General features: G+C 37.7%; 1 protein-coding gene across 1 annotated transcript in view; it reads right to left on the bottom strand.

The window, feature by feature from the left end:
* Window positions 1–14,787, bottom strand: part of PCSK5 (proprotein convertase subtilisin/kexin type 5) — a 350,841-nt gene that overhangs the window by 23,701 nt on the left and 312,353 nt on the right. The window contains exons 25-28 of the mRNA XM_042452306.1: window positions 14,102–14,144; window positions 12,360–12,502; window positions 9,624–9,824; window positions 7,414–7,659 (exon numbers count right to left, since the gene is read on the bottom strand). Coding sequence (XP_042308240.1) covers window positions 7,414–7,659; window positions 9,624–9,824; window positions 12,360–12,502; window positions 14,102–14,144 — 633 coding nt within the window. The remainder of the gene's footprint in view (window positions 1–7,413; window positions 7,660–9,623; window positions 9,825–12,359; window positions 12,503–14,101; window positions 14,145–14,787) is intronic.

The raw sequence follows: 14,787 nt of genomic DNA, 5'->3' as shown, positions 1-14,787 counted from the left end.
TGCAATTTCTCAGCTATGTAACTTGGAAGTAGTCTTCTTTTAAACTGTCTGGAGTGCATCTCATAACTGCCCCCTCTTTGATGAAGGCAACTGATGGATCTAGGTCTGCTCACATTCCTGGCATAGTGCTGTAGTATGAGACTGTGATGGCATGGCAATATGATGAGCTTCACAGACAGCACATTTCCTATTGTGTCCTTATTTCCAAAAATGTACCATAAGCTAGCACAAAGAAAGCTGATACTCAGTTTTAATACTCTGAAAAGACCTCTGATGTGCATAGTTTCCAGCTGCAAGATTGCTAGTGCTGTAGTATTTCAGAGCCTCCACAAGAGGGGAATATGTACTAGGAATTGAGGCATGTTTATAGTGCATAAAATGTCTTCCAGCCAGCCAGCTGTCAGATGTTATGTGTTTCTGTTCAGAAGACATTACCTATGTCTTAGGCTGCACAGCAACAAAATTCAGAGGGAACAGTATATTCATCTCTGCCACAGGGAAGATTTGAAAACTTTTAATTTCATTGGGAAATGGATGGGAGACATGCTACCTCTCGTGTTTACCCACATATGAAAACTGAACATTTTGATATGATGTGAAGCTCCTCTAGTAGAAAGTTAGGCATTTTGATGTGACCAAATATACATTACCTTTACATAGCATTATCTGCTATTGATTCTATCTGGAATCTCCTTGCAATGTGTCAGCACTCAAAAAACAGGTACTACCCCGTCAATTCTATTTGTAGCTCCATATGATTTATTTCCGAATAGCAATTGAACAGCATTTAGTATTGCAGGTACATGTAAATCTCAGAATTACTGTATATGTGTAGGAATGTCATTAACATCATACCTGTCAGCTAGCAAGAAAGGTTAACCATTTTGCTAACCAAACTTCAGTAGTTAATCTGAACTGGAGTAGATGCCGAGTCAAAGAAACTTGATCAGTCAACACTTAGGTCAGTTTCATTGATTAGCCTACTTTAATTGGGACTAACAACTGGATTTATGTCATCAGTTTACCTAATAACTTAAATGCACAACTCAGTATATCCATACTACTCCCCTGTTACAACAGCTCCACTGGCTGCCACTTTGTTTCTGGGCACAATTCAAAGTGCTGGTGATGACCTATAAAGCCCTCTATAGCTCAGGTGGAGCCTATTTGGCAGACTTTGGCCCTGTACAGACTGGCACTTTGTGCCGACCTGTGGGCAGAGTCAGGTCACAGTGTCCTGATGCTGGATTCTCTCACTCTGCATCCAGGGCATCATGATGCCATCTACCATTCCAGACAGCACACGGCATCATGGCACGACTCTGGTGCTGCATCCAGTTGATGCAGCGCAGAAGGGGCACCATACACCTTCATAGTCCAATAGAATTAAGAATTTTCCTTTTGCAGTGCATAATTAAATATTTTAAAGTGGCTCTTCATATTAGATAGTTTATTTTGTTTTTTGTATCTTAACTGCAAATAAATAGAATGGTTGCAGAAAATGTTTTCTTCAGTGTTATGTTTCAGGTTTAGTTTCTGAAAAATGAAACTATTTTCCTTTCAGAAGCAAACCTTTTTATAAAGCGAGGAACAATAAAGAAAATGTACCAGCTTGCAATACTGCAGCAGTGTACACATGACTTAAGAAGGTAACCTATTGGGTTAGGATAGTAAGTAAATGAATGTGGTCTGAATGTACCATCTTTACAACTAGAGGAAAGGGCTATTTATTTGTTGGACTTCATTCTATTTATGGCTTCAAAAAACAACAACAATACCCATTGATATAGCCACAACTACAATTGCACAAAGTATAACAATATATCAAAGAAATAATTATATTTATACAATAAGGTACAGTGGCAACAATATATATTGTTGTCTCATACATGAAATATTAGAACATACTTAGACTTATGAGAATTATAAATCTGAGGCCACCATAGAGTAGATGAGAAGTAAATCATATTCTCAAATGATTACTATTTTTTAGTCTAGTTATCATTATGACAGCCAGAACATTAATTTAAAAAATGAATGCTTAAAATACATGCAAACAACTCCAGAGGGGATGAAGCAGAATATATGTAGAAGGAGGCTTCACCAGACTCTAGACTTGTAAAAACTAGAAATGTTGTTTTAAAAGGTTTACCACTACTACCCCTTGATTCTAAATCACTTCTTGCAGAATTTTCATTTTCTACATAGATTACAAAATCAATGAGAAGAAAGATGTTGTGATTTATCAATTGACTTCAGAGAGGCCTAAAATCAGTTGACTTCAGAAGAGAGGCTTAATATACAATAATCTGACTCAAAGAGGAATGGGAAAAACTGACATTTATAGTACAGAATGTTTTTGCAGTTTCAGAAATAAATTGGCTTGGGACAAGATCGAGAATCTAGCAGACTCCAATAAATGTTCTATACCAACTTGGAGTTTGTAACTGCTCACAAACTGGAGCTTAGAAACTTTGGACTTCTGACGCCCCAGACAACCTGTTGCCAGAGAGATCCTGGAAGTGGCTGTCTAAAATGTCACTTTTCCAAGTACTATCCCAACTGGTTAATTTTTGTTATGTATTAGCAGAGGTATTCTCTGTGGTACCATATAAATTTATATCATCAGCTCTCCTTCATGCTGAAGGCATTAGGTCTGCATGGCACAATTTAACAAGGGAATGCTCTCTAAAGGCCATAGCTCACCAGAATAATGTCCAATCTCTCTCTCTTTCTCTGCCCCCCCCCCCCCCCCGTTCAGCTTTAGTCCTGTAATCTGCAGAGGAAAAGCTTCTGTCTGAAATCTTGGAGAACTGCTGCCATACAATAGTAACTTAGACTAATCAAAGATCTCACTCAGTACAATGTATATGTGATGTGGGACACGCCTCTGACTTTGTGTTCCATGTCTTTCCAATCTTCAGTGTGAATGCATGTTAGTGTTTACATGATGCCAGGATTACACAAGGGAATTTAATTGAGTTTTTAGATGTTACTGACCACATGAGAATTCCCGTGAGTTGAGGGTTAGCGTCAGGTTTGTGGTTAGTGTTAGCACTGGCGTATTATCTTTCTGTATTGCATTAACCCAGTGAGAATTCCAGTGTCTCATGAATGAACCTTGCCTACTGACAACCAGAGCAGATCCCATCTGCTTTACTGCATCACAATACATCCAAAAACATCATGGCACATATTTTGCCCCATTTCATTATATTGACTGGGCTAAAAGCATGCTCCAGTGGCAAAAAATCAATTGGGATATAGATTCCCAATAGGGAATGGGCCAATTTCATTCCAGGTCAGAATACTGTGGCCAGTTCAGGGCACCACAGTTAAAAAGAATATTGACATGCTGGAACTTGTTCAGAGGAGAGTAGCCAAGATGGTAAAAAGTCTGGAAACCAAGCCCTGTGAGGAAGAATTTAGCTTGGAGAAAAGAAGACTGAAATATCCATCTTTAAAGAATGAGGGAATATCAAGTAGATCTCAATTTTGACATCTCCAGACATTTTGGACTTCAGTAGCAGAAGATCAGTGTTTGAGAACCACTTGTGCAGAACATAGGGAAAACTTGTTTCCTGCCTCTTCAGAGACTGAAACAATAGATTCAGCTTGCAAGGAGAATGATTCAACTTAAACATTTGGTAGAACTTGTTGATTGTAAGAACTGTTTGGCAGTGAAATGGTGGTGGGCTCTCCTTTTTTGGATGTCTTTAAATAGAATTTGGAGTGCTTTGGAGAGCAGTTTAGTTCCGTATTCCTGCATGGCTGGGGACTGCCTCTTATAGTCCCTTCTAACTCTATGATTCTATGATGATATGGCATTTGCTGTTCTGGCTAAATTTTTGTTTGGAAGTGGTTGAAATTTGATGAAAATGGGTAGAACTGTCCAGGTGACACAATACTGCAGAATGCCTGCTTTGTAGTTTTATTCTTGTGTGGATTCTTTAACAATATAAAGAACTAAAATGTATTGTCCTGATGCATAAGAGTTAAAGTAAATATTGTGAAAGGAAATGTTAAGCGAAAAGGTAAATAACAAAACTGCTTTTAAAACAGAAGTTTTGATGGCACATCCATTATTTTTTTTAATTCAATGCAGTAAATCTGACATTTCAGAAAAGAATAACTGAAGTGAAATACTTCTTGACATTTTATTTAGATGAAAAAAAAGTTTTTGAAACCAGCTGGAAAAATATATCCCTTTGAATTTTGGTAGAACATGTATTCTACTGAATTTATCTTCTCTTTTGCTGTCTTTCAAAAATTATTTTTGACCCCGTCATGACAGACTATTGATGCTGCATGTTACCCACCTGCAGTAATAAAACCCTTTCATCTTATTAAGCATCTATTCTAGCTGAACTGCTGTCTTAACATACCCTTCACCAGTGTGTCTCCTGGCTCCGAAAATCATTTCATCATCTAGTACACAAGATAAAATACAGATGTTCTTAGCTTTACTTATTGGCTTATATATATACATTTTAAATTGACATATCTATCTACATTACATGTTTTTAAAAAGCCTAAAACCCAGACAAATTAATGCTTCTTTTTTCTTTCTCTATTACAGTATATTCACAGTTTATCCTAATTTGGGACTGGATTACTTAACTCCCCTCCACCTTCTCAATGAGTATGTAAAGTTGGAACACTATTAAAGAAAATAAACTAATTTGAAATGTGGTGCTGGAGAAGAGTTCTACGGATACCATGGACTGGAATAAAGACAAATAAGTGGGTCTTAGAACAAATGAAGCCTGAACTTTCCCTAGAAGCTAAGATGACTATAATGAGACTGTTGTATTTTGGCTATATCATGAGAAAACATGACTCACTAGAAAAGACAACAATGCTTGGTAAGATAGAAGGCAATAAAAAAAGAGAGAGATGGCAATCCAGATGGATAGACTCAGTTGAGGAAACCCCGCCCTGAGTCTGTAAGACCTGAGTAGGGCTGTTGGTAATAGGGTGGCCTTGAAATCTCTCATCATCATGTCACCACAAATCAAAGTTGATATGACAGATCATAGTTCACTTGACAGTTAACAACATATGCAATTGCATATATGCAGGCTGATTCGGAGGTCTTAGAGTAACTAGAATTTGTTACTATTAAATATGAGAAGAAAGGGATTAATGACTATTTAGTTGTTAATAAGCTAAAAATCAAATTCAGATGCATTCACAATAGAAAGGGTAGAAAGTAACTGACTATTAAACTTATATTAAATGCCTGGGCTAAGAGCATTACTAAAATTAAGTCAGAAAACCAATTAAGGATTTTAGTCCTCATGCTCATACTTTCTAGCACTTTGGAAAGAAGGAAATAAAAGCATGATTTCTTTAAAAAAAAGAATCTCATCGCCTGATTCCCATTTGGATCCCAGCAACAGTCCAAGGGTGAAGAAGTTCAAAACTGAGTTCCCTGGGACAAATGAAGCGCCTCTGTGTGGTGTCTGGTATATAATTCAGAAGGACCACCTGGATGCAAAGAAGATCATCTGCTGCCATGCTACTTTTACAGCTATTTGGATTAAAAATTTTAAAACTTGGAGTTAATTAATTTTAATCATATTCAAATTAAGAACTAAAATGAGTGAGATAGATTTTATGACTTAAGCAATAATTTGCCTACTGTGGTCCGGTACAGACTGGTGCTATGCACCGGCATTTGCATGTTCCCAAGCCCTACCACACGCTGCTGGCACCATCATGGTTCACCCCTGTCCACACAGGGGCCGCCATGATGACGTACACACAGAGCAGCCAAACGGTGCCACGCCGCATTTACATCATCGGTGCATGTGAGGACGGCAATGGCTCCCCCCCACACACCCTAAAAACCCCCACCGGGAGTGGGTTCTTTTTAGGGCTGCCAGAGGCTGTGCCATTTGGTTGTTGCAGCCTCTGTTGGGGCTAGAAAGGGGCAGTGTCTCGCCGCCCCTTTCTCCCTTTCTGTTCAGCCCTTGTGTGAGACTAACAAAAACCAAGAAGTCATGTAACGATCCAAGCAAACTAGGCTCTGGGTAAAGAATCAACTAGGGAATCTGAAATTGGTTAGTGCTTTAGCACTGTCTTTCATTTAATGAATTAATAACTCAACTAATAACTTAATCCTGCAGTTAAGTGGAAGCTAAAAATGTCAACCTTTTGTTTCTAAAAAATCATTTTTAAAAAATAAATTACTTTTGTTAAAAGATAAATGTAATCAAGTTTCCCCTTTAACATAAAAAAATCCAATTTAATTGACAACACAATTAATTTTAATAGTTTGTTCCTAACTCTGGTTAGAAGAAGGTGTGCTGCATCATAGTATCTGACATTTGCATGCCGTATGAGCTGATCAATACTGATAGAAGAACAAAGTTGGCAAAGGTATAACTCCTGTACTTGGAATGTTCCCCATTTTTAAAACATCTTCAGCTGAGTATAAACATTTCCTACTTAAAATGCTATGCATGCTTAGGAAAGTCCAGCCTAACTTGTGTGCTGGAATATGCATTCCATTGTTAGTTAACAATAATTCAAAAGTCTTAGAGTTTTGGGTTTTTTAAAATAGAAGTTCTCTTTGATGTAGTGTTGGTATATGACATGAGATAAATTGTCTAAAATGTGCAAAGGCGTTTCAAATGATTGTTGGAAGTGTGAACAACCAGAAGGGACATTTAATCATATGTGGTGGACTTGTGACAAGGCAAAATAGTTCTTACTACAGATACATACCATGATTTTAAAGGTTAATATTCAATCAAAATCAGAACTTTTTCTCTGTGACCTTAGGTGAGTCACACACTCTCAGCTCCATAAAACCCTATGATAGGTTCATTTTAGGGTCACCATAACTTAGAAACAACTTGAAGGCAAACAACAACAATTGATAGATGTTCAGGCAGACAAGAGCTATGGCAGAGTATTGCAATATATGTGCAGAGATGGAAAAATTCAATACTACCTACAAAGAAAGACTGGTTATTCAAACTGAACAAACTTGCAGAAATGGATAAACTGTCAGCACTGATTATGGAAAAATCATTAGAAATATTTTTAAAGGATTGGAAATCATAGATGGACTTTTTTCAGAAAATGATTTGGTAGTTGTGAGATTTGACAATTAAAATGTTTACTTTCCAGAGGAAGAGTATGATTTGGACAGTATGATGAGAAGTGTATTAGTATTATTTGTAGTTATAAGCACAGAAAAGAAAGTTGGAAAAATTTTTCTTAGCATTTTATATTAGTTACATCTTTATATAATCTGTTTGTTTTCTCTTTATTTCGTTCTTTCTTTCTTAAATCTTTTATTAAGCATTTTCCTTTTTTGTTCTTCTGTTATTCTATTTGAAATATATGTAATTTTTACTATACTCCAAAAACCTTAATACAATTAAAAAAAAAAAGTCTTACATTGCTTCTGGACAATGCTCAGGCTTGGGTTTCGGTGAACCTCCAAGGAAAGGGGCATCCAAAACTGTGGGGCAGCCACCGAGAACACCTCTTTAAGTGCCCTTTCCACCCGGATTTGGTGCATGGATGGTACTTTCAAGAGATCGTTCTCGGCTGGCTGTAAGGATTGCAATTGGACATAAGGCAAGAGGCGGTTTTTCAGGTATGCAGAGCTCAAGCCATTTGAGTTGTGCAGCTTCAATCTCTCTATCAGTAAAATATGATTGAGAACAGTTATTCATCTTTATAAGACAGAACCTCAAAAAGGCAAAATTGTTATGTATTAAGATTTATACTTAGTTTGTACACATTGGCTAAAAACTGATCAAAATCATGCTAATATTAATTATTACATTTCAGCTATGTAGGTATTGCTAACTACAAGAAAATCTGGAATTTGCACAGGTCAGTCAGACTGATTTTTAACAACCCAACATTTCATCTGAAACTCTCCACTTTGTTTAGACTACTTTGAAACTTGCTGCTATTTAAACTCCTCATTTTGATCTATGCTGAACTCAACCAATGAAAGCAAATGTACAGTCAGCCCTTTCCTTACATGGGGAGTCTGTTCTGGACGCCCTCCCATCACGAAAGGGGAAAAACACATATGCTTACGCCCCATTGAAAACAATGGGGTGCATGCACGCAGCATGGTACAGCACACATGAGACGGGCGCATGTGCCATTAATTTAATTGTAGCACAGCTTCAGCGTATGCTGAAAGCAGTGTAAATGAAGCCTGTGTACAGTGTGGGCTTACTGTATTACATCAGTTAATTGTGGTATAGGGAGAATATGGCTCTCAGATAGATGTGAGTTTCATGCTTCAATTTTACATACAGAACTCCTGGATTTATCCTAAACTGGAATTTTTTTTAAATATCAAAGCAAAAGGTAGCTTATATGTGTGAGTGTGTGTCTCTGTGTGTGCAGGTTAGCAAACCAGAGAGCCCAGTTTTGATACAGTCTTGATCAGGAATGTAATTCTCTTTAAGACTCAATACCAGTAACCATATTCCAGAAAAAAGGGGGAGTTAAAGTTTATGTATACAATAATTCCACATGAAGTAGAGAGCCTCTGTATATGACACTAATGACTTAAATGTAGTTCTTCATTATGTTCCTCACTGAAGATAGTAATGAGTAATTTTACCAATTTTACCAAGAAAGTATTTGAAAACTGCAGTTTTTGAAGCCTATTTGCAATATAGGACACAAGCCTATTTGCAACCAGGACACAATCACAGACTCCCTGGGAATGCTTGTTTAGGGAAACGTTCCCAGGGAGTCTGTGATTGTGTCCTGGTTGTTCAAACGCTTGACTCAATAGTGGATATTGCTGTTTTAACTTGTTTTATATGATGTTTTTAATTTGTTGCTTTAACTTTTAGATTGTACGCCATAGGCAGGCTTTTATATTCTTGATTTTACTTGGTTTTGTACAGCACCGTGTAGATTTACGGCGCTTTATAAATAAAGTTAATAATAATAATAATAATAATAATAATAATAATAACAATAATATGGGATTTAGTCTGTGCAAAATTCACACGGGGGTGTTTTGCACAGAAAGCAGCATTTCTGTGCAGAATATTATATTCTGTGCAGAAACAGCTGTTTCCTATCTAAATCAATAATGAGTTAATTTTGCACAAAATAAGTCTTAAATTACAACATTTTCTCCACAGGAAACAGTTTTTTCTGTGCTTAAAATAATATTTTTGTTTAGAAATATTTCTGTGTAGAAAATCCTATTTTATGCAGACTCAAACCATGTGCAATTTTTCTTCCAAATAGGTTCTGAACTGCGAAGTTTGTCAGTCCAAGATTTGTGCTGTAAAGGTTTACTGACACTTGAAAAACTTGGAGGTTTTTTACCAGTTTTATCTACAGTGTTCCCCACATTTGGGACATTGTGAATATAATGGTATGCTGCTTGCAGGTCCAGCTACCCATATTCAGGCCCAGGTTTGATTCTTGTGAACAGGCATCGGGGCCAGGAGTTGTCCAGGATCACCATGATTACTGATGGTCCTGTGTAAACTGAAAAAAACTACATTTCTATAAATAAAATAAGTAAAATCCATATGGAAAGTTTGGAAAAGAGTGGTTTGCTTACTGTCATAATGGTTGCTAGCAAATTAAAATGAAGAACTGTGACAACATACCATTCCAGAATTTCCCATTTACTTGCTTGCTTTTGGTTTTCTCACACTTTCCATGGAATAGCTGTAAAATTCCTTTGCAGCTAGTGCAGTCATTGTAGCTCAGTCCTTTGCATGTTGCACAGGTCCTGTGGCATGGTTCACATTCCTCTGTGACCTCATCACTGTAAAAGCCAGCTCCACAATCACTCACACATTTCCCATCTAGGACATAAATACAATGCCTTTATGTCATAATTCTACCAGTTCCAGTGAATACTGTTAGAGAAATGAAAAACAGTGCATTGTGTGTACTTATTCATAACTGGTGACCCTCTGTTTGGAATGTGTTCAGTAAGTATGCATTTGCAGTGTTGACTTATTCAGTAGTAGATACAAAATATTCTGAAGAAAATAGGACTACCCTCTTAGTCCCAGGACAATTTATATTTGCATAAGCTTCTCTAAAGGACATGTGCATATACATAGCCTTCAAAACTATGTCTAGAGAGGCTTACTAAAGTGTAAACAGAGTTCAAGGCAGAGCTACAGGTCTGATAATAATTTCTAGCATAACCAATTAGAAATGAGCTCCTTTATAGTAAGTTCCTAAGACATCAGCCAGTCTGGTTGTCTGTTGCAGTTTGGTGTTTAGGAATAATTAGTTCAAAAACTGTGAATCAAAGCCATAAAATCACTTTCTTATTACACACAAAAACAAATTTGTTTCATCTCTGACCACACTAAATCCAGTTTGAATAAGATGACAAGTGACAGATAACTTGTGATAAGTCATCCGAGTATATACATCCTGGTTTTGTAAAGAGTTCAGAGTTTATTCAGTAAGGTTTCACTGGCTTTGCATGTGTGTGTGATATACCTGCGGTTTGCAGCCATTCCCAGAAACATGTGAGGACAGGAGAAGCACAGCCTGAGGTATGTAGCCTGGAGTCCTCCTTCAGGCTATGTCACCCATTCCAGTCCCTTAATGGAAAAAGGCATAGTGTATCCAAACTTGGGTCTTGACTATGCCATATTCTTGAAAGAAGGAGAGATGTGCAGAGCCAGTAAGGCCAGAGTTTGTGTCTTTGCCTCTTAATATTAAGAGCTTATCACATTGCTTGTTAAACTCTAGCCAGCTTAGATCTTAAATCGGGTGGCATCCTGATGTTATCAGATGGATTTGGCCACCTAGTCTGCTGCCCGGTTGCATCCCAGATCCATCCCCACGTCCAGGAGGGGGCCATTTTCTTAAATCAGAAAATTTCTGGATCTGAAAAGAGCTGGGAGGAGCCCTCCTGGAAGTGGGGATGGACCCGGAATGCACCCAGGTGGCAGATAGGCAGCCAAATCCATCTGATAACATCAGGATGCTGCCCAATTTAAGATTTAAACTGGCTAGAAGTAAGCCGGTTTTACAAGTGATGCAATAAGCTCCTTAGTGACACTAGTGGGATGGCCTCTCTCACATCATTCTGTTTGTATTGGGATTTGGGGTAGGGGATTTATAGGTTTTTTTGTTCAAGGACCACTGTCCTGTGGTCTGGGATGGAATGAAATATTCTGCAACAGGTTTTTGTGTATTCCCATTCCTAATATCTATTTATCCTCTGGCCTGTTTGCCTAATACAGAGTATACTTTTCCAACATACTTAATGGAATGTATACTTATCCATTATAAAGAATATAAAGAAAAGGGCCTGATGGTTAAGTGGTTAAGATGCTAATTCTGAAGATCAGATGGTTGGCAGTTCAAGCCCCAAGTGCCGCAAGACGGAGTGAGCCCCCATCACTAGTCCCAGCTTCTGCCAACGTAGTAGTTCAAAAACATGCAAATGCAAGTAGATAAATAGGTACCACTTTGATGGGAAGGGCACAGAGGTTTTGTGCAGTCATGTTGGTCACATGACCACCAGAGCTATCTTCAGACAACTCTGGCTCTTTGACTTAGTAACGGAGATTTGGACTGTTCCCTACAGTCAGTTACAACTAGACATTCATGTCAAGGGGAAACATTTACTTTTATAAAGAATATCCACATCCTGAGAACATTTTTGTTTTGTATTTAAAAGCAATTAAACAAAGATCCCATCACTTCCTGTTTTGAGCCCAATGTAAGCATGTCTTGGTTCAAAGAAGTGTACATCTATACTCATTTGCACAACATTAGCAGGTTTTTTTTTTTGAGATGTTGAAAATGAAACCCACTGGGTGATCTTGGGCATGTCACATGCTCTCAGCCTCAGAGGAAGGAAATGGCAAACCTCCTCTATACAAACCTTACCAAAGAAACCTCATGATGGGTTCACCTTAGGGCAGGGGTAGGCAACCTTTTTGAGCTGGGGGCCGGGTTGCTGTCCCTCAGACAACTGGGGGGCCGAAGCCAAAAAATAAATAATTAAATAAATTTTTAAAAAATTAACTAAACCGGGACAAATGTAGGACAACATTTTCAAATGGTGGACACTTTTTTTTTAAAAAAAGTGGAGGACACACAAAAAAATTTGCTGATTTTTTTAAAAAAATTAATATAAATGTATGTTTCTGATGCGTCTATAGACAATTGCCCCCCTTGCCCCTGCGCGCGAGAGGCCAAAGGCCCCGGCAGCAATCAGCGGCAAGACCGGGCTGGGGCCGGTCCCAAGGCCTTGCCGGGCCGCATCCGGCCCGCGGGCCGCAGGTTGCCTACCCCTGCCTTAGGGTCACCACAAGTCAGAAATAACTTAAAGGTATACAACAACAAACAACAAACTTGCTCACCTAAAAGGAAGAAACCTTCTTTGCACCAGTAGCACTCGTATTTATCACAACTTCTGCAGTTTGGTTGACATTCTATGCAAAGGAGAGAGTTTTCATCATTGTAGGTATTCTGAGGACAACGTCTGTAGCACTGCTGGTTGTACCTGGAGGCAAAAGAAACAGTGTATTTTTGATGCCAGCATTCTTCTTTCTTAAGTTGGAAAGGAAGGATAATGATAGGTGAAACTTAACTGAAAAGAGAACGTATAATCCTCCCATGAGTATCCCACACATAAATGGTAAACGTTAACTATGAAATACAGGCTGGCAGCTTTAAGGCATTTTCATAAACATGGTGCATTACTGACTTGCATTATAAGCATTAATATATTCACATATTTTTTTCATTTGTTTATTATTTCTGATTCACATTACTACTATTTTTAACTAAAACTCACATTATTACTGTTTCATACAGCTATAACTCACATTATTATAACTTCCATTATCACTGTTTTTCACTATGGTGTATTTTTGCCATGCTTTCTCTCTTGAACTTAAATGGCTCTATTTATCTTTTCTCTGTCTGTCTAATAATTATCTATCCATCTGTCCATTCATCCATCCATAAATCTATTCTTCTTTATGCTCTACCATTCTATCCCAAAATGGCGCTCAAATCAGCAAATGGAGTTCACATAATGCTTTTTACTTAGCTGTCCCAAACAAAGTTTGGGAAGTCTTCCAGACTCCATTTTAGAGATTTTTGACCAGTAGTTGAAGGTTTTTATCATAACTTGACCTTGAGTTCAATGGACTCCAAGTTCTGCTCTGACTGCTTGAGATGGGGTGTTCTTATCAGTTTCAAGAATCTTCCTTAGTTTGGTACCTGCTCCAAAGGGGGAGCTTTCAAATAGCCCCATAATTCTGCACCATAAAATAGAATGGGCAAGGTTTTAGCTCTATAGACTTTAAGGATAGGGGATAAACTTGTAGGATGACTGTAGCTTATTCACTTATAGAGCACATTAGAATTCGCTATAGCTCTCTGGTTGTTTCTTCTAAAGTGGTTTGCCCATTTTCCTGTATTTGAGAATAATAATCCTAGATAAAGATACAAATTGACTTGTTCTATTGGATCACTTTCCAGGAACCAATTGTATTTTTTACATCTTTTCCCAAATACAACCACCATAAACTTATCTTTGTTAATAACTAAAGAATTAAGAGAATAGTAATTGGTTAAGTTCTGTAATATCTGCCTTAAACCTACTTGCAATCTGGTGATCAAAACCATATCATCAGCATAAAGGAGAACATTTAGAAACAAATTATCTATTTTAGGAGTATGGACCGATGTTGAAGATAGAAAACCAGGGATATCATTAACATATAAATTAAATAGAGTAGGAGCCAAAATGCATCCCTGTCTAACTTCTTTGTGCACATTAACTTTCTTGGACAATGCACCGCTGGCACCAATGCGCACTTTCAAACAAGTGTCTGAATGTAGCGCTTTAAGCAAAGATAGGAGTTTTATTTTGGTATGTATTCTGATACTCGGATTTTGTATTTTGCAATTTGTATTGTGCATTTGTTGATACGGACATCTGACTAATCAATAAACCTGTTGTTCTTGTACTTAGCTCTCTGATCATTCTAGTTTTCCTTAGGAAGCACCGTTTTGTTTCAGAAAGAAGAGAGAGAGAGAGAGAGAGTTCATGATGGAAGGTGGGAGAAAGATAGGGGGTAGAGTGACTTACATGTAATAATTATGAATGCATGATGTGCAGGTTGTTGGATCATCTGGAATAAAAACAAACAACATTTTAGAAAAAAAATACAGTGCCAATCCAACTATATTCAGTTTGACAAAACTGACAAGGAGAAAATCAGAAATGATCAAGTAAAAAGAGAAAGTTATGATATAACGACAATGTTTGTGATAAATGGCAGGATCCAGTGGTGGAGTTCTGCTGGAAGGACAATGGATTCCAGAAAAATGGTGCACTCCACAAAACCAGCTCCAGAGGGCTTAGAAATCTTCCAGGCATGATTTTTGAAAGACATAGAGGGCTGCAGGTGAGAAGGGAACATGGGAACATTGAATTTAGCTCAGTGATAATGATGATGATGGCAATTTGTACAGCTTTAGTGAAAGATAGATTCTTTAATATTATTAATTCATATTATTATTATTGTTATTGTTGTTGTTGTTGTCATTCCTGAATCCAACAGAACTTCATCGATCTTTCTCCATAGCTTAGTTGATCAGGGGTGTGGGTGTGGATACTGCTCCCTGGATTTTGAAATTATTGCTTTCCCGTCAGCAAAGAAAGAGCACTCACACGTTGGAGTTTATCACATGGGAGGAATTTCTCTTAATTTCAAATGAAAAGAAAGTGGGGCCAGAATTTCAGCGAATTTACATGAATTCGAATTGCATTCG

Source organism: Sceloporus undulatus, chromosome 2 (genome assembly GCF_019175285.1).
Source record: "Sceloporus undulatus isolate JIND9_A2432 ecotype Alabama chromosome 2, SceUnd_v1.1, whole genome shotgun sequence".
Taxonomy (NCBI): Eukaryota; Metazoa; Chordata; class Lepidosauria; order Squamata; family Phrynosomatidae; genus Sceloporus; species Sceloporus undulatus.
The sequence above is the reverse complement of the archived record's forward strand: the minus strand, read 5'-3'. Positions and strand labels throughout refer to the sequence as shown.